General features: G+C 49.2%; 1 protein-coding gene across 2 annotated transcripts in view; it reads left to right on the forward strand.

Annotated features, from left to right (window-relative positions):
- The window catches only part of CDC27 (cell division cycle 27), a 1,618,725-nt gene that overhangs the window by 627,625 nt on the left and 971,635 nt on the right, over positions 1–19,465 (forward strand). The window contains exon 9 of one of the 2 annotated variants that reach the window (XM_069634092.1): positions 15,239–15,372. In XM_069634092.1, coding sequence (XP_069490193.1) covers positions 15,239–15,372 — 134 coding nt within the window. The remainder of the gene's footprint in view (positions 1–15,238; positions 15,373–19,465) is intronic. The other variant, XM_069634093.1, reaches the window with a different exon arrangement.

A 19,465-nucleotide genomic window follows, 5' to 3' on the forward strand; every position in this document is an offset into this window, starting at 1 on the left:
ATTGTTACTCACTGTAGTGACTAATATACTCCTAGTCTATAGTCCCCTTTCCTCCATACGTCCCACCATCCTCCCACCTAATAAATCTGGTGTCATTAGGCACTGGTAATATTTTTGACACGTCAATGGGGACTGAGGAGCGGCGCCGGTGGGCGGAGTCAGGGGAGCGCATGCTCCCAGAGCTGTGCCCCAGCACGCCTGCAAATTTAAAGGGGGAATTTGATTTTGCTGGTGAAAAACGTTCCGTCTCCTGTCCCTAGCGAGGGACGCCCATACATACACTACTGTGAGTACTTATAATTTTTTCGTTTTTGGGTCCCAGTCCCCTTTATACTACTTTCTCGGATACAGGTCCCAGACTTCTTTGCATTGGTGTCTTATTCTTGGGTCCCTGACTCATTTACGGAAGTGTCTCTTGAGGTTCCTGGGCAGCCCCCGTACTTTCTGTGTGTGCTCCAGTTCGCTCACCTTGCTCTCGGGTTTCTGTGCATCTTCTGACATTTCTTCTTTGTTTCCTTTTTTTTTTTTGTGGAACTTTCTTTATTAATTTTACAACAATGAAATAGTGAGACATTACAAGACCCTTTATCCCCCATTGCCCCCCTCGGAACGATCTCCGCTTAATGTCGGGTTCAGTTTCATATCCTTTCTAGTGGTGGTGTTCGGCACTCATGGCTGCTATTGAAGTGTCCGGTTGCTCGCAACAGTTTTGTGTTGGAGGTCAAGACTGCGAGATCGAGTCGTCATCTGCTTTTAACAGGTATGCAATATAGAGGCCCCAGATATCGGGGGGGGGGGGGGGCGTGCGTTGAGTGGCAGAGTTCGTAGGTAGTTCGTTTCGGTGTCTTGACAGGTGACATCTTGGAGCCATTGCTTTTAGTTTTGGTGGCGGGCCTTTGCCCTAGTTGCAAGCTATTCGTCTGCGTGCCAGGACCAAAAGTAGGTTCGCCAGTTTTCTGGTATGTTCCGGTAGTTGGTTGGTTAGACCTAGCATGGTCAGTGTTGGGTCAGGTTCTAGTTGCACTCCAATTATAGCTGAGATTTTCACTAGGACTGCTGTCCAGCACGCTCCTATTTCGGGGCACGACCATGCCAGGTGGACAAAGTCGGCTTCCGGGTGCCCACAGCGAGGGCAGGAGGCGGATATTGTCCTCTGGGCGTGAAGCCTTGCTGGAGTGTGGTAGACCTGATGGACAAAGTTGAATTTGTTTGTACCTTGTGTTTATTGCAACTTTTTTTGAGTCATAGTATGTATGCCCAGGCTTCGTCGAGTATCGTAGTGTTCAGAGCTCTTTCCCATCTTGTTCGGGCTTTTAAGCAGCGAGTGAGTTTTTCTGTTAACAAGGCCTTGTAGATATTTGACACCAGGCGGCCATCACCTTGGGCTTGAATCACTCTGTGGAGCAGTGGCCAGGTCGGTGGTTGGAGCGGGAACGTGGCAAAGCTAGACTGCATGGCGTGTCGGGTTCGGTAGTACATGAAAACGTCGAGGGCGTTGGTTCCACCTTTGTCTCGAGCTTCCTGAATCGAGAGGAACGAACCGTTCGGAAACAGGTCGCCTAGTGAGTGGATTTGCAGTTTCTTGGTCCAGAGCTGGAAAACCTTTTCAGATGTTATGGATATCCCTGGGATACTTCTCACCGGAAGGAGGGGGAATATGTGGTTTGGATTCCGTTCCTTTTGGCGATTTTTTTTCCAAATTGTGTGTCATGACCATTGTGTTCATCGGCGTTCAGGGCGTTGGTGGTTCGTGAAGTATGACTGCGCGGAGAAGATAGGGTGTTGTTAGAGCTCTTTGGATTTGCACATGTGGCCGGATGAAGTGTGTTGCATACCAATGGCTCAGGAACTGTGCTTGCGCTGCCCGGTAGTAAATTTCTATATCGGGTAAAGCCAGTCCGCCTTGTGTTATGGGCAGGATCATAGTGCTGTGTGCTATTCGGGCAACCTTGCCAGCCCAGATAAGGTCGAGGAGGATGGATTTGATTCGCCGTAAGAATTTTTGCGTGAGTAGTAGAGGGATGTTTGTAAAGAGATAAAGTAGTTTAGGGAGGATCACCATTTTCGTTAGGGACACTCTGCCCCAAAGTGTGAGGGGAAGCGTTTTCCATCTGTTCACTTTCGTTTGGATAGTGTCAAGTGTCTTCTCATAGTTGTCTTGCATGATGTCAGTGCTGGCTCTGGACATGAGGATCCCCAGATATCGGACCTTCAAGTGTTGCCAGTGGAAGCCGAAGTCATCCTGAAATTCTTTGGTTGATTCTGTGAGAGGGAAAATGATCGATTTTGCATTATTGATTTTTAGTCCTGAAAAGTTGCCAAATTTAAGGACTGCTCGCATCACCAGATTCAGGTTGTCATACGGGTCGCGAAGGAAGAGCGCTATGTCGTCGGCATAGAGTGAAACCACCATTTTGTGTGGGCCGAAGGCGAGATATCTATGCAGATGATAAAGCCTTAGGTCGGAGCAAGGGGTTCCATGACCAGGGCGAAGAGCAATGCTGACAGTGGGCAGCCCTGTCTGGTCTCTCTGCGTAAAAGGATTTCGGAGGAAGATTTGTTGCTGAGTTTGATTTTAGATGTCGGGTATTTGTAGAGAAGGCCTATCATTTGGATGAATCGTTTGCAGAGGCCCATTCGTTCTAATATTGCAAATAGGAAGGGCCATTCCACAGAATCAAACGCCTTCTCGGCGTTGAGAAGTACTGCCACGGCTTGGTTTTCTGGGTTGAGGGCCTCCATCGCTCCAAACATTCTTCTGAGGCCGAATGATGTATTTCTACCTGGAACAAATCCTGCTTGATCCGCCAGAACCATTGCGGGCATGTGTGGCATCAACCTCCTGGTCAGGATCTTTGCAAACATTTTGTTGCCAGATTAATTAGTGATATGGGCCTGTAGGAGGAGCAATCGTCCTTGGGTTTACCTGTTTTGTGTAGGAGAATGATATTCGCTGTGTAAAGAGTTGGTGGAAGCTGGTCCTTGGCTATGGCTTCTTCGAAGACTTGGAGCAGGAGCGGGGCAAGAATGTCTGCGAAGTATTTGTAAAATTCACCTGTTAGGCCGTCTGGTCCTGGGGCTTTGGTGCAAGGTAATTCTTTAATGACTTCTAGGATCTCTGCTGAGGTGATGGGTGCGTTCAATGGCTCGCGTAGCTCGGCGCTCTTCCAATATAGTTCGGTTGTATTGAGGTATTCTGTTATTTCGGCGGGCTCCCTGGAATAATTGGAGTTATATAAGTTTTGGTGAAACTTGCAAAATGTTTCCAGTATGTCGTCTTCAGAGTATACGAGGGTTCCCGACGTGTCCCGCACTGCCTCGACTGTCGTGGGTTTTCGTTCCGCGGTGATTAGTCTTGCAAGTAGCGCACCGGGTAGTTGCCCCTCGCCATACTGGCGGCTTTTGTGGTGGCTTGCTAGGAATTTGGCTTCTGTCTGCTAGTGATCTGCAGGATTCCAATTCTGCCTTGAGAGCGGCTAGCGAGCCGGGAGTATTTGTAACTATAGCTGATTGCTCAAGTATTTTGAGGCGATTTTCGCATGTTTTTAGCTCTTCCCTTAGCCTCTTTAGGATTCCATTTTGTTTTGCTAGGCACACTCCTCTGATAAAACATTTCAGTGTCTCCCAGAGTGTTCCCGGCGAAGCTACCGTGCCTTGGTTTGTCTCAAGAAATGCGTTCAGTTCGGAACGCAGTTCTTCGGCAAAGAGTTGATCTTGGAGGGCTCTGGGCTTGAATCTCCATTGGGCCCTGGTGAAGTCGCTCTGAGATGTCGTGCACACTAAGGTGACCGCTGAGTGGTCTGAGATGGACCTGGGTAGGATTTGGCATTCACCCCATTGGAGTCTGCTATGTGCCAACACTAAGATGTAATCAAGTCTCAAGCTGGATTTGTGTACCCAGGAATAAAAGGTGAACTCTTGAGAGTCACGGTGTTTGCTTCTCCATATATCGATGAGATTGTGTGCTTTGCATATTTCGGTTATTTGCATACTCGACTTGGAGCGAGGAGCGGTTGTTTTGTGTGTTTTATCTGTATGAGGAGCGAGTGGGGTGTTCAGATCGCCGCCCCATATTATTGTGGCTTCCCTGTTTGATGCGATGTGAGTCTGGACCCAGTCGAAATTGTTGGAACCGTCGATGTTGGGGCCGTAGGAGTTGATCATGATTATTTCTTCCCCGTCTATGGTTCCTTGAACGAGCAGTGTTCTCCCTTCGGAGTCGCTCTGCGTCCAAATTAGTCTGAAGTTTGTTGATTTGCTGATGAGTATGGCAATCCCCCCCCCCCCCCCCCCCTTGCATATGATGAAAACGAGGCGAAGTATCTGTGGCATCCCCACGTTTTCGCCCAGTGATTTTCTGAGTTCGGTCGTAGATGCGTCTCTTGTATGAGAGCCACATCAACGTTGTGGCGTTGGAGGTAGTGTAGTAGTTTCCTGGTTTTAGAGGGCTGGTTGCCTGCTTTAATGTTCCATGTAGCTAGTTTGAATTTTGCTTAGAGTTGCTGCGTTGTTTCTGCTGCTCTGTCACTGTTTGGTTTTGAGTGTTCAAGGCTGCTGTTTTAGAGTGTATGTTGATCCGACAAGGATATTCGTAAGTCCAGGGTGGAGACATTGTTCTCGGTCGGGTTCGGGTGGGGCTGGTTTTGGCCCCAGTCGGTGCACGTCTAAAACTCTTGGCTTGTTTCTTCTTGGGACACTTTCCCCAACTTGTGTCCCATCTCCCCTTATTCCCTCCCCGTCGGGCAACCCCCAACCCGCCCGAATGTGACCCCCCCCATCCCTCCCCCCCTCTCCCCAAGTAACATTGTGAACAGTGCTGTGCACGGGGCGCTGGTGCCCTCCAAGAACACCTATGCCGAGGTGTGTATAACTGGCTTTTGCTCATTTCCCGATCTCCTAAATCGAGCTGAATGTGGAGTGCTTTTCAGGGCGGATCGCCCCCATTCCTCAATCTCTCGTGGTCTAGGCATTTCACGTAATGGGCGACATCCGATATTATCGAGAAAGATGTTGGCTTCTTCTGATGACGAGAAGAATTGCGTTTTTTCAGATTGGAGGATGCGTAATTTAGCTGGGAAAAGCATTGAATATTGAATTTGCTCCTCTCGGAGGCGGCGTTTAACTCCACCAAAGGCTCTTCGGGACGCTTGCACCGCTGGTGAAAAATCGGGGAATATTTGGATTTTGTCACCATCGAATTGAATGTCACCTTTGTCCCAGGCCAACCTGAGTATTATATCGCAGTCTCTGAAATTCAGTAGTTTGGCAATTAAGGGGCGAGGTGCCGATCCTGGAATTGGGCGGATGGTTGGGATCCTATGAGCTCTTTCAACCACAAACAGTGGCGAGAAGGTGGTTGTTCCAAAGATATCTTTGCATAATCGTTCCACGAAGTCTTCCATTTTTGCAGGATTTTGTTATATATGATATGATAAGATAAGGCATTTGTAACGCGCCTATACACAAGTGTTTCAAGGCGCGACGAGGCAGGGGGGGGGGGGGAAACAAGGGGAGACAGACAACGATCTTACTAGGCCAGGTGTCATTCAGATCGCGTAAGTGCAAGGGTAGAGGGGAAGGGAAAAGTGCATGGGGGAAAGGGAGAGGGGAAAGTGCAGTACAGGGTTATTAGCATACAGCATACAGGATAAATAACAAGGGCCAGCTGGTGGCAAGTGCGAGGTAAGTGCAGACAAGTGCTGGGAATGGGGGCTGTATGGATACAGACACAGTCCCGTAGTGCAGGGGTTGCCGTGGAGGCATTGCAGGGGAGAGTGGCTGGGCCGAGAACGGTGAATGGCCCAGTTGCAGATTCAGTGCAGTTTCAGTAGTATTAGCAGGGGAGAGGGGGAGAGAAAACGGAGGCAAAGAGGAAGGTTTTGAGGTGCTTCCGGAACCGGAGGTGGTTCTCCTCAAGTTTCAGGGAGGTAGGAAGGCTGTTCCAGAGGGAGGCCCCTGCAGTGGAAAGAGATCTGCCCCAAACTCGTTTGGAGAAGCGGCTGACCCTGAGGGAGTTGGAGGCGGATGAGCGAAGAGCTCGAGAAGGAAGATATTTAGGAAGAGAGAGTTGAAGGTATTTTGGCCCAAGGCCCCAGACGGCCTTGTGGACAATGCAGAGGGTTTTGAATTTGATCCTTGCAGTCACTGGGAGCCAGTGTAGTGATTTCAGTCCTGGAGAGATACGGTCCCTGGGCTTGAGGCCAAGGACAAGTCTTGCAGTCCTGTTCTGGATGAGTTGCAAAGGGCGGAGAGTAGAGGCGGGCAGATTAAGATAGAGGCTGTTAAAGTAGTCCAGCTTAGAGAGAACCAGGGCTCTAGAGACAGTGAGCTTCTGGGGGAAGGAGAGGAAAGGAAGGATACCTCTGAGGAGGTGTAGCTGGTAGTGTGACTTCTTAGATACGTCGGATATGTGAGGAGAGAAGGAGAGTGTGGAGTCGAAGATGACCCCAAGGTTTTTTGCCTTGCAGGTAGGAGCAGGAAGAGGGCCCAGAGAGGCCGGCCAGAGAGCAGCAGGGAAGGAGGGAGTGGGAGTGCCGATGAGTAGAATCTCAGTCTTACTGGCATTAAGGCAGAGGTCGTTGGCGGCACACCATTCCTGGATAGCAGAAAGACAGTCAGAGATGAGGGAAGGAGAAGAGGAGGCCGAGGGTAGCCTGAAAATGAGTTGAGTATCATCCGCATAGCACTGAAAGTAGGGGCAGAGAGCGGCGATGTGGTGGGCGAGAAGTGCCAGATACTGGTTGAACAGCCAGGGAGAGAGGTTAGATCCCTGGGGGACACCACAGGTAGAGAAGAAGATGTCAGAGAGGAAAGACCCCAGTTGGACCTGGGAGGGTCGATTTGAGAGGAAAGAGGTCAGCCACGTCAGAGCCTGACCAGTGATACCGAGGTTATCACGGAGACGGTTGAGCAGGATGGTATGGTTGACAGTATCAAAGGCAAAGTGCTCTCTGATCCCCACCAGTCTAATGTTGCGGCGACTGCGCCCTTCCAAGTCTTCATTTTTGGCGACAATTTCTTTTACTTGGCGTTCTAATGAGGACACTTTGGAGGACAGGGACGTGGAGTTGTCTTCCAGATCGGAGACCCTCTGTTCAACGGTGTCAAGCCTCTCGCCGTGTTTATCAAGGCAGTGTTGTATTAAGTCGACTTTGGATGAGAGGGTGTCAATTTTGGCATCGAGCTTGCCTATGCCTGTTTTGAGATCGAGCAGTATTTCTCGTATGTCGAGAGATTGGGGGGGGCATTGGCTCGATTTCTTGTTCCATGCTTGGTGATGGCGCTATCTCTCGATTCGACTGCTTGGGAGTTTTAGCTATGGCCCCGGTTTCAAACATCAATTTTCGCAGCGATTTGTCCGTTTTGCCCATGCTGGTATGGATTCCCGACTTTGTTGGGTGTGGCGGGAAAGGGCCCACTCGTCTGGCTTGGGTGACAGTTGTGTGGCGCTGTGGTCGACGTGTCCCGTTGTCGGGTTACAGAATAACAGCAGAGGCCCTCCTCGAGGTCGCCGCTGCTGAGGAGTTGTCGCAGCGCGGCGTGGGCCCCAGCAAAGAGTTTTCCCGCTATGTCCTTTGGTCGCTTGACCGCGCTCGGGGCCTCCGGCGGCAGGGCGTTTTGGAGATGGTGGGGCCCGGGCCGTGTAGATCTAGAAGGCTGGAGAGTTTGTGAGTTTTAAAGCACTTTCACGGCCGGGCCCGGACGGCCTGGGTGGGGCAGCCGCGTAGGCCTCCCGCCTGATCGTTTGCTAGAGATGGTCTGTGGTTGGGGCCGTTAGCAGTTCAAGGAGTCTGAGGTCTGCGGAATGCCTCTCCCACGGGTTCGGGCAAGAGACCTGGGGCGGGGCGGCCGGGGGGGCGTCTCTCCTACCTAGTGATGATGGTGTGTTCAGATGCATTCCCTCACTCTCCAGCTGGGTCTGGAGGGCTCTGTAGGCTGGATGCAAGCGTCAGCCCCCCGACCAGCCGGAAGGGCGATGGCACAGGTGGGCCGGGCAGGTTCTCAGCCGCCCCTGCCAATCTTGGTCCGTGGATTTCGGGCCTGTCGCGGGCGCCACCTCCAAGGGGCCCGGGCGCCGCTCACCCCGCCTGGCAGCCCGCTCCTTGATTGAATCCGGGGACGGTCGCTCGGGTGAGGATGATGCTGGAGGGTCGGACACCCTGCAGCTGAGGCACTCGTCCCTGTCGCTGTTGTGTTGACCAGGATAATGGCGGACGGCGATGAAGTTGGTATCTGCCAGCCGTTAGAGACATGGGGTGTGTGATCGAGGCAGATGGGGGGGGGGGGGGATTCAGGGGAGAATAAAGCTATTTTATCAGGATCTTTCTCGGGATCGGTGCGGAGCTCTCTAGTGAGCAGCCATCTTGGGCGGCTCTCTAGCGCCCTCTGTATTTCTTCTTTGTTTCTTGTTTGCGCGTTTCCATTTGCGGGTCCCCAGCACTTACTGGAAGCCGCTGGGCTGTGCGTACCGGTCATGCTGTTTTCTGCGCTAGAAAACTCTTCCGGCATTCGGTTCCTCTGTCCTTTCTGGAGTAGGTAGGGACACCGTAACTTCCCCAGGTACGTCCCAGTCAGCAGCTGCAGGACCAGCTTCTGCGGTAAGATTCTTTAACCAGTAGGTCCTTCTGTGCAGGGATTGACACTCTCTTTAGTCCTCCTTCCCTTTTTCTGTTCCTCTGACTTACCGATTGCCCTTGTTGTGTAGATTGCTGATCTGTGTTCGGCAGGGTATTCTTTATTACTCTGCACCTCTTCTTTGTCCTGGCACTGAGGTTCTCTTCAATTGGGTTATTAGTTATCATCTTAGTCCCAGTTTCTCCGTATGAGTAACATAGGTAGTTCATATGCTTCCTCGTCACCGTATTTTTTAGGAAGGTAAGATCTTCTGTACAGTGGTACATGCAACCGTACAGAGGTACATGCAAGTGTGTAGGATTATGTGACTCTCTATGGGGTAGGAGGATGAGGGAGGTGGGGGCGGGGGGTTTATGTTTGGGGCATAGCGTATTCTTCCCGGGGAGCTGTCCATAGTCCCATAAGGTGGATCTCTCCCCATGAGATCCACCCACTGAGTACCACTCCCAGAGGGACTATCTGGCATTGACTTCATCTCCCCGGCCTCATAGGACGGGGCTTCCTGCAGGGAAGAAGGGACGATATCCAAGGATTTGTTACAGTACACACTGACCCGAATTCAGATTCATAAAACTGCCTCCCCAGGGTAATTGGGAAAAGTGGTGGCCATCTGCTCACTCCTCTGGTCTAGGTCCTCATGTGCAAAGTAATTCTCTGGGTTCAGTTTGTGTCTGGTAGTGGCCATTCTGATCTCCTGAAGCAAAAGTTTATCCAGGAATTGTCCAGCTGCTCTGATAACTTTGAACAACGACCAATGCCATGAAGGGTGCTGATGCCTGCCACCGACCCCAACCCTGCGGGCGAGGTGAGTTGACATGGTGATTCAACTGGGATCAGACTGGCTTGAATCTTGCAGCATTAAAACATAGCCTCAGGGCAGGCCCCACTTTCAAGTAGAGAGCAGCTACTTCATGCAATGAGTTTCCTGAGCTACAAGGCCAGGATCTGTCCAGTGTGTCGTACAGGGGAGACGGTGCCTGGTGCAGAGATGATGCCCTTTCACTGGATGGTGAACCCCCAGGATTTTTCAGGGACTCTTCCAAAGTGCAACGATGGCAGAACAGCCGTGCGGGGCATGAGACTGCTTAGGCCAACTTTTCTGAAGGAGGAAAGCACTTGCTAAAGGTTTCCCTGGTTGCTGAAGATGGTCCACTGATTCTCTGGTGGTTGGCTTTGGCAGTGGTTGTCCCCTCAGGAGCAGTTCTTGGACTCTTCTTTTCAGTATCTTTCTACAGATCTTGGTTCCAGTGGGGGACGTCCATAATGGCTCCAAACCCCCTCTTATCCAGAGTTTGGGCTGAGGGCTACTAACCCTAACAATGGGGAAGTATTTGTACCATTTACACAGATAGTGGCTATCCCATTGTGGACATCCTACTGCTGCACATCTACCCAGCATCAGTATTTACCGGCAAAAGTGTGGGTCGGAATCAGACTGCCCATCCCAGTTCCAGGCACACTAAGCACTGTCCAGAAATCTAAGGCTGTATCCTGCAAAAGTGCATTACCTTATTTGAGAGATTCTGCCCGAAGGCAGGACTGCCAATAAAAGGCTGCACAAAATACAGGCTTTGAACCACAAAAAGCAGCCCTTTTGAATACATGGTACTGAAAATGGCATTGCAGTAAAAAAGGTGATGCACATTAGTGTACTGGAAAGAAGGGTAAAACACTGTTCACGGTCTACAGCCTGTTCTGCGCACATGTAAAATGTACCACAAATGTTACTAGACAAAAAGAAAAGTGGGCACAGAATCCCTGTAATATTTTACAGAAGGGGGTTTTACAAATTGAAAACACTGACTGAAGTAAATGGGAGTAGCCTTGGAGACTAAAATAGACCTCATACCTGTAATGAATCGTGGGATTCAGTCACTTCTCCCTAGGGGAGAGCCTTTCCTTGTGAGGCTTGGTAGATGAGCCTGCTACACGCAATAGCCTCCCTAGGGGTAGACGCTAGCAGGACCTCACCAGGAGATCCTCCCCCCTTTTTGGGGACAGACTCCCGGTTCAAAGAGGAACTTCCTATGTTACTCACTACTCATTTACAACACAAGCCTAGAAGAACAAGCTACTGTTATTGTGATATAAGACCACTAGTTCACTATGAAGAAACTTGTATTGCCAATACTAAGAAGAGTGCGCCAGGAATACAGAACACTCTAGCAACAGAGAGAAAAGACTCTGATGCTCTGCTGGGGAAGGCCAAGCTACAACTCAGAGTAGGAGCTGTAGAAGGAAAGGAAGCCTGGGAGTTTCAATCCTGTGCTCATGTGAAAGCTGAGAGAAGCCGACAAGTGCAGGCGAAGACAGCTTGCTTGTGACACAAGAATTGATAGAAGCCAGAGAAACTCTGGAAAGGGACCCCCAATGAAGAAGCTGAACATGGAGTGTTGGCATGACAGATGCAGTGGACTGTCCCTGAACAACACCGAGACCACAGACCCTTCCGCATTGCGGTCTAGGTGCAGAGAGAAAGAGCGAGGAGAGAAGAGCGAAGCCAACCTCACAGCATGAGAAGTTTCCTGTCCTGCAGACCGACCCAGTGACTCTATCCCCAAGCAACGGAGGTAACTGGGACAGTGGGAGACCCGGTAAGGTAACTAATCTAATTGATTATGTGAATCATGCGTGTCCCAGTAAAAGTGAAGAGTGGAACCCAAGTGAGAATCATTACTGGAACCTTCCTACTTGTCCCCGTAATAGAGAAGATTGGAAGCAAAGTAAGAAACCTTTTGGAATCAATAAAGGAAGGTTGCAAAACTGAAAAATGTCTCCAACACTTAGAATATAATGTATTTGCAATTGCAAAGTTGCGATTCATTTAACCTGTGTTTTCAAACCATTGTATTGTGGGTTGAAAAGGTTTAAAGTTAGGCCTTGGTGAAGCCCATCTCACAGCCATTCTATGCGGCAGTTCATCCCTGCCACCCCTCTTTCATTTTGCAGACTCCAAGAATATAGTACTCTAAGTTGGCTGATTTATGCATGTAAATAAAAGGTCCCAACTGTGCAAGCAACCTTCAACCTCTAAGAAAGTGCAATTATGGTGTGCAATTATGGTGTGCATGCATTGCAACCTAATGCTATGAGACCTTTCTAATTCTACTTTGCTGGATGAAGAAAAGTGCTTTAAAAGGTTTGTTTATTTATTTGTTTGGTAATGCACACCAGACCCTTAGGTAGACAGGCGCAACAGAAATAAGCAATCTTAAAAGCTTAGTTACAGTGCAAAAATCAATACATAGAGCAGGTGATTCCAATAGGAACAAAATATGAGATACATCAAGTACATAGCAATAGTCTTGGTAAGTCAAGGAAGCATTAACATGAGTATCTGTATATGCGCACATACATATACACATGTATATACAACCTTACATGTCTACGTCATTGTATATTCATGGTGCATACAAGTATGACAAAGCAGACAATCATGCGAGCATGGTTAACCAAGGTACAGTGTGATTTGGCAGAAGCAAAGGTCATGTAAGGGCCGGAGATGGAGTGTAAATCGTCAGGTGTCATTAGTGTGTAACCAATTGAGTATGTTATGTCTGAATTTAGTGTAGGGTTGTTCTAGTCGAAGGTCAGCTGGTAATTTCTTCCAACATTGTGCCGCTTTAACAGGGAAGCTGGTTCCTCCCGCTGTCGAGCGTTTGAACCTGGAAATCTTCAACATAGATGAGTTGGCAGATCTCGTGGGATGGGTAGCAGTTCTCCTAGTAATTATGCCCATTAGATATGGAGATGCTAGGTTATTCAGGCATTTGGAAGTGAGGGATGCTGTTTTGAGGAGAATTCTGTCCGTTATTTTCAGCCAGTTAGCCTCTTTCCTGAATTCAGTAATATGCTCTCTGTAAGGGATGTTCAATACTGCCCTCAGGGCGTTATTCTGCAGTCTTTGAATTTTATCTAATATATTTAGTGGCTCCCGAGTACAGGGCATTACAGTAATGTAATATTGACATAAGAGCATTGGCTAGTGTGGTGCAGCTAGCTCTCGAGCGGTATGTTCTGGAAGCTCTGATGAGTTTGCAAGTATAAGTTGTGGATGAGGCGAGGGAGTTGACTTGTTTTTTGAGAGTGAGGGAGGAGTCCAAGTAGAATCCTAAAGTTTTAACTACAGACATCACCTTGTTAGGGTTGTTATCAATGTTGAACCTAGGATTAGTAACTGGTTTTTTGTCATGAGGGTGTATATCTTGTTCACCAAGGCTGAGTCTGCCTCGAAGTTGCCTGAAAGGGGTATGAGGATCTGAGTAGTGTCTGCATAGTTAGTGTAGGTGACACCCAGTCTGTCCAACTTGTCGAACAAAGGCTTGGTGAAGATATTATACATAGTAGGGGAGACGCAGGAGCCTTGTGGGACCCCGCAGGTTATTTTGATAGGGTCGGCCGAGGCTGAATTAGAGAAGACTCTCATGGTCCGGTTAGCTAAGAAGGATTGAACCCAAGCTATAGCATCTTTGGTGAAGTTGGTGGCAGATTGGAGGTGGTTGCATAACACTGCATGATCCACCAGGTCGAACGCTGCCGACAATTCCAGTCGAAGTAGCAAGGCTATTTTTCCATTATCCTTTAGTTCTTCAATTTGTGTCTTACGGTCTAACAGTGCTGTTTCAGTGCCATGGAGAGGGCGGAAGCCCGATTGTCGTGAGCCAAGTAGGTGGTTGGTTTCCAGATAGTCCTAGATTTGTATGTAAGCAGCTCTATCTAGAATTTAAAGTAGAAATGGCACAGTGGTGATGGGTCTGTAATTGGTGGGGATAGTAGGGTCCAGTGTTTGTTTTTTAAGAAACGGGAGGACCCATGATTCTTTAAGATTGGCTGGTACTGTATTGGTTTTGAATGAGGAGTTTATCAGCTTAGAGATAAAGGGGGCTAGGTCTCTAGCTGCATCCTTTATTATCTGTGCTGGGCACGTATCGCCTTTACAATTAAGTTTGAGGGAAAGTATTATTTTTTCTGTATCAATTATGGAGATGGTCTTGAATCTAAAGGGTGTGGTTGTCTTAGTCACCGAGGGTTGACTGGTTTGTTGGTCAGTGAATGGTAATGAGGCCTTTTTTGTTTTGTTGCAATTTTACATTGTAGGGACGAGATTTTATTCGATAAGAGCATTTTGTATGTTAGTACACCATGCTTTATCCTTTGAGGCATTGTCTACCGGTTGGATTGGGGATTCTAGTTCACGGAGGATGGAGAATAATTCTTTAGTGTTAGATTTAGCTTTCTCAATCCTGTCATTGAAGGTGTTCTTTTTAGCTTTGGTTATTTCTTTTTTGTACTTTTTGCAAATTCCGTTAGATTATTTTTGTTATTTTCAGAGTGGGAGTGACGCCAAATAGACTGGAGTTTCCTTATTTGTGATCTTAGGGATTTGAGTTGGGGAGTGAAACAGGCATTCATGTGCGCTACTTGCCTAGCTTCGCGCAGTTTGACTGGAGCAATCATGTCCAGTGCCTTAGTCATAGCATTATTGAAGGTATTTACCAATGCGTCTTGGTTGTTGCTTTCCATTCCAGAGATGGCAGGAAGGAGAAGAGGGGTACGTTTTTCAGCAGTAATATCCTTCTTACGTCTGGTAGGCAGAGCCGGTGCCATGTTATTAGACTTCGGGCTGAGGAGGTCTAATGCTGCAGAGAAATTTATTAAGTGATGTGTCCAAGATTGTGGGACAATATCGGTAATGTTGATGTTGCAGTTTAGTTCGGATACCCGGTCAAGGGTCCTTCCTTTTGATGTGCGTTGGGGAAAGGACCTTTTTGCGTAAGACTGTAGTCATTTAGTAAGGCTGCAATAGATTCAGTATGTTTGTTGTCGGTATCATTAAAGCCTAGATTGAAATCTCCCAATAGTAATGTTTGCGAGTGATCTTTAGTGTTGTCGGTTCGAAGACTGGTTAGGTCGTCTCCAAAGGTGCCTAGTGGCCCAGAGGGTCTATATATCAGATGGATGGTTAGAGTGCGATAGTTGGAGAGGGGCAATTTGGCGGTGAGTACTTCACAGGATGTAAGGGGAGCTGAGGTGGCAAGTCTAATAGGGTGGGTTGTTTTGAAGATGATGGCTAGGCCACCATCTCTGGCATTAGGTCGGTCCACTCTAATGATTTGGTAGTTTTCAGGTACTGCTAGCATGAGAGTTGGTCCTGAGGTCTCATGTAGCCAAGTCTCGGTTATGGCCAATAGATCGAGATTGTCATTGTTCAAGATGTCTGCTATTTCAGTAGCATGGGCTACCACTGATATGGAGCTAATGAGGGACCCTGTTAGCATTAAGGTACTGTCAGGGTTGGCAGTTAGCAAAGTTTTGTGTGAGAGGGTATTTCGGGAAGTGTGATTTTTGGAAGGAGTTCGGTCAATGGCATTGGTGGTTTGCATTAGTGAAGAAGAGGGGTTCTTAGACCGGGTAATAGTTTGATTATTAGCATTGTTAGGGAGGTTTCTATAAGGTTCATAGATGGGAGACAATCTAGACCTGATTGAGCCATTTTCAAAGTGCTTCCCGGACATGGGATTGAGTGGTTTTCAATGTACACGCATTGCATTTTCTTCTTTTGCAGTTGTTCTGTGTACACGGTTATTTAATAACAAACCTGTAGAAATTTTGTCGCATGCAGACTATTGCCAGAATTGGCCATCCTGGAACAAAATCTGTATTCTCGCAAAGTGGAAACAGCCGTGAAGCCACTCCAATTCTCGCTTTACAGACACAGATATCGGCACCACAATCAAGGTAAGGACCGATTATAAAATCGCTTATGTGACAGCATTCTGCTATTTTGCATAGAAGTTTCAAACCATTTGTTTTGCTTGCCATACTGATCCAGTTCAATGTGTTGCTTGTTTGAGTTCACTTTGATCAAGTTAATTCGTCAGTTTCGAATCCTGCCATCAGTTGAGGTAATGTTACTGCATTTATAAAACCTGGATTTGTCTTCAACTGTTAATTTCTGATTGGTAAGCTGTTTCCAACAATTTTGTAAGCTGATTAAGTTGTCCCAGAGATTTATTTGTAAACCATTGCCTTCCTGTTTTGTACTCTTGTACAATGTCTATCCATGCCATAGGGAGGGAATTGCAATCTTGTAAACAGTTCCCAAACTTGAACCACTGCTAGAAAATGAGTCCAACGGTGCAACCATATTTTGTGTCCTCAGTTATGCTTCCTAATTGTCTAGCCAATCCATTCAACGACTAGTACTGATTGTCATTGTCTTACTCCAGTACTTTAGTAGAAGCCTTTCCTTATTTATTTTTAAATACATTTGTAGCACAAATTAGCTGCAGAAGACTAGATTGTTTGTGGTTCCTGCAAATTTCCAACTCCCAAAATACTCTGTGCCAATTTCCTCCATCTACATGCACTTAACTTATTTTCTGTAAGCTGATTCCTCTCAAGAGCTCCTTTATGTGCTACGCTCCATAAGTGTGCATGTCCCTCGTGACTATAAGCTTTGCTTATTGTTCAGATGGATTTTGACGACCAACCCTGGTTAAGCCATCCTAGCCTGTGAGCACGACAATTGATACTTCAGTCTAGCCAAATTCAATCGTGGGAATGTAAGCTGGGCCGAAAGGCAGTCTTCAGGGGGCATTGGGGGTGGGGGGGGAAGGGGGGGTTGTAGTGTACAGGACCAGTAAACCAAAAATGAAAACAATCCGGTATAAGAGCCACACCAGTGTATAAATATACAAATTCATTAGGCCTTAAACACAAAACGGTTAAAACTCGAGCATATATTATTCCACACACTTCAACCAGTCGTTAACATCGAAGGCCTTGCAGGAGTGTAAGAAGAAGTTTTCTGTCGGTAAGGTGTCCAAGCTCCGGAAGTCGAAATCCACTGGGCTTTCGACTGACGATTCGAGGGGCGACTCTCCGCATCGTTGGCGTAAGTCCAGGGGGTCTCGGTCCCGGAGTGGGTCCCGCCATTCCTCTGCCTCTTCGAGGCACTCACGGAAGTGCCGCCACTGGTCGCCTTCCCCGTCCTCGTCTGAGGACTCCGCCTGTCGGCGGGTTGCTTGTCCCAACAAGCATTACACTCCTGCGGAATGGGATTTATTTCGTAAGGAGATGATGGCGATTTTTCAGTCCCAGGGCTCCGTTCTGTCCGTGCCATCGAAAGACGCCGGCAGGGAACGTGCTAGAGACGCTGATCGCACGACTGCGGGCTCGAGCGGTCATCGCAATCACCGGGCACCTTAGAGTTCCCGGTCGGACAAGGTGGCTTGCTCTGGCCATGCCTGCTCCAGGTCCCGGTCCTCAATGCCCTCGAGACCGCCGGAGACTGTGAGGTCTTCGAAGAAGACATCGAGGCCGTCTGAGGACTCTCTCGAGGCTCCGCCTCCGAGGAAGCCGTCAACGCCATCACCGCCCGGGCTGTCGAACACGCTCGGGGCTCTGCCCTCGAGGCCTGTGTCGATGCCTTCGGCGCCACGCTCGACGTCGATTCTGTCAATGCCTTAAGAGGAGGCTTTATCGGAGGTACCCCGGAGACCAGTGGAAGCTCAGAGAAAGGCCCTGCAGTAGTCAGTAAGGCCTATTTGAGCCTTTTTCTGTGCCCTCATCCAGGGATTTATTCCAGCCTCTGGATTACATCTGAGGTGGATGAGGGGTCTGATGAAGGTATGGTTCCTGACAAACTCATGTCTGTTCAGTCTGGACAGCTCTCCGGAGGTTGAGTTCGGTAGGCCTGAGCCTGGCACGCATGCCGAGTCCTCGTACCGGCGCCTTATGTCGAGGGTGGCAGAATACTTGGGGTGGTCAGCACCACCAGCGGATTTTCTGCAGGATGACCTGACGGATATCCTTGACCAAGGTCCACCAACTGACCCGGTTCCGCCATTCCATATGGCCTTGGAAAGAAGGGTGGCAGTGGCTTGGATTGCTCCGGAGAGTCTCCCGGCAGTGAGCAATTCTTCAGTGAGCTAGTAGCGACCCCAGCTATTTGACTACGTACCCCACTCCAGAGGGTTTGGTGGTACAGGCAGCTACGGCCCCGGCAAAAACCGGGTGTCGTATCCTACCATCCCTCCTGATAGGGACGACAAACGTTTTGATGGGTGGGCGAAGAAAGTGTTTATTTCAGGGGGTATGGCTTTACAGGCAGCCAACTCCGTGTGTGCCTTAGCACGTTTCACTCATACTCTGTGGAATTGTCTCTTTGGCGGCTGAACATATTCCCGAAGGGGAGGAACGGGATGGCTTTCTTGCTCTTGTTCAGGATGGCAAGGAAGCCATGTGTGAATCCGTTCAGTCGGGTCTGGACATGGCAGATTGAGTCAGCCGGTCCATGGCGGCGAGCACCGTAATGCGCAGATTTGCATAGTTGCGGAAGTCTGGGTTTGCTCCTGATCAAGCCTGACTTCTCAACATGCCCTTTGATGGTGAACATCTTTTTGGCATCAAGGCTGACGAGAGCCTTGAGAGGTTGCAGACCTCCAAAGCTGCAGCGAAGTCGTTGAGCGCTGCAGTTCGCCAACCTCTGCCTTCTCGTCCTGGGACAGCAATCGAGGGGAGGTTCCTTTCGATACTACTCTTCCTTTGGTAGATCGAGGGGAGCTGCAAGTCAAAGGGGCCACCGTAGGAGTACCAGAGGTGGAAAACAAGGTACTTGAGGTGCCAAGGCCGCTCGGGCAGTTGCCTCTTTACCCTCGGGCAATGCTGCAGCCGCTTCAGCTCAGTCATGAGGCCATGTCCCATGGTTCGCCGGTTGGGGGAAGGCTGGCGTAGCATCTTGTAGAATGGCGTGCCATTACTTCAGATGTGCGGGTTCTGGAGATCATCGCCCAAGGCTACTGTCTTCCTTTCCGGCAGAGGCCTCACGACAATCCACCAGGGAATCTTCCTTTGAAGTGTCCGGATCCGCTCCTTGCGCAGGAAATCAAATCCCTGCTGGAGAAAGGCACCATAGAACTGGTGCCTGTAGCGGAGAGGAACAAGGGATGGTATACCCCTTATTTTTTGATTTCGAAGAAAGACGGAGGATTGAGACCCATCATGGTTTGAACAAGCTCCTCAGGAAGGACAAGTTCAAGGTGGTTACTCTCTCTCACGTCCTCCAGGCCCTTCAACTTCAGGACTGGTTGGTGTCTCTCGACCTTAAGGACGCTTACTTTAATGTGCCGATCCATCCCAAGCATAAGAAGTACCTGAGGTTCGCGGTTGGCGACTCGCACTTTCAGTTTCGCGTCCTGCCGTTCGGTTTGACCTCCGCCCGAGGGTTTTCACCAAGCTCATGGTGGTGGAGGCAGCGTATCTCAGGAAAGGGGGGTTTCGCGTCTACCCCTACCTGGACGATTGGTTGATAAGGGTGCGCTCTCCCGAGCAAGTCCTGGATCATCTGTCAGTCACCTGCCACTCCGAACACAAGCTGGGCTTCTCCCTCAATTTAAAGAAGTCCCACTTGACGCCAACTCAGCGCCTCCAGTACATCGGAGCAGTGCTCGACACGTCCCTGAGGCAGTGGTTCCCTTCCCAGGTGAGGGCTCATCACATTCTGCAGATGGTGCACAAGTTTCAACATGCCCAGAGTCTCCCGGCGTTCGAGTTCTTGAGGTTGCTCGGCCTCATGGCATCCTGCATTCTTCTGGTGCCAAAGGCCAGGTTGCGGATGAGATCTCTGGAATGGGCTCCCAAGATGCAGTGGTCACAGTCCTCCGGCAGGATGTCGGACCCCGTTCAGGTTCCGCCCTCGGTCGCCCAGGACCTTCTGTGGTGGGCCGTCAAAGGCAATCTGATGAAGGGGGCTCCATTTTGGCTACCCTGGCCGGAGGTGACTATCGTGACGGACGCATCCCTCACGGGATGGGGAGCTCATGCCAAC

This window comes from Ambystoma mexicanum, chromosome 13 (assembly GCF_040938575.1).
Source record: "Ambystoma mexicanum isolate Mex_15411 chromosome 13, UKY_AmexF1_1, whole genome shotgun sequence".
Taxonomy (NCBI): domain Eukaryota; kingdom Metazoa; phylum Chordata; class Amphibia; order Caudata; family Ambystomatidae; genus Ambystoma; species Ambystoma mexicanum.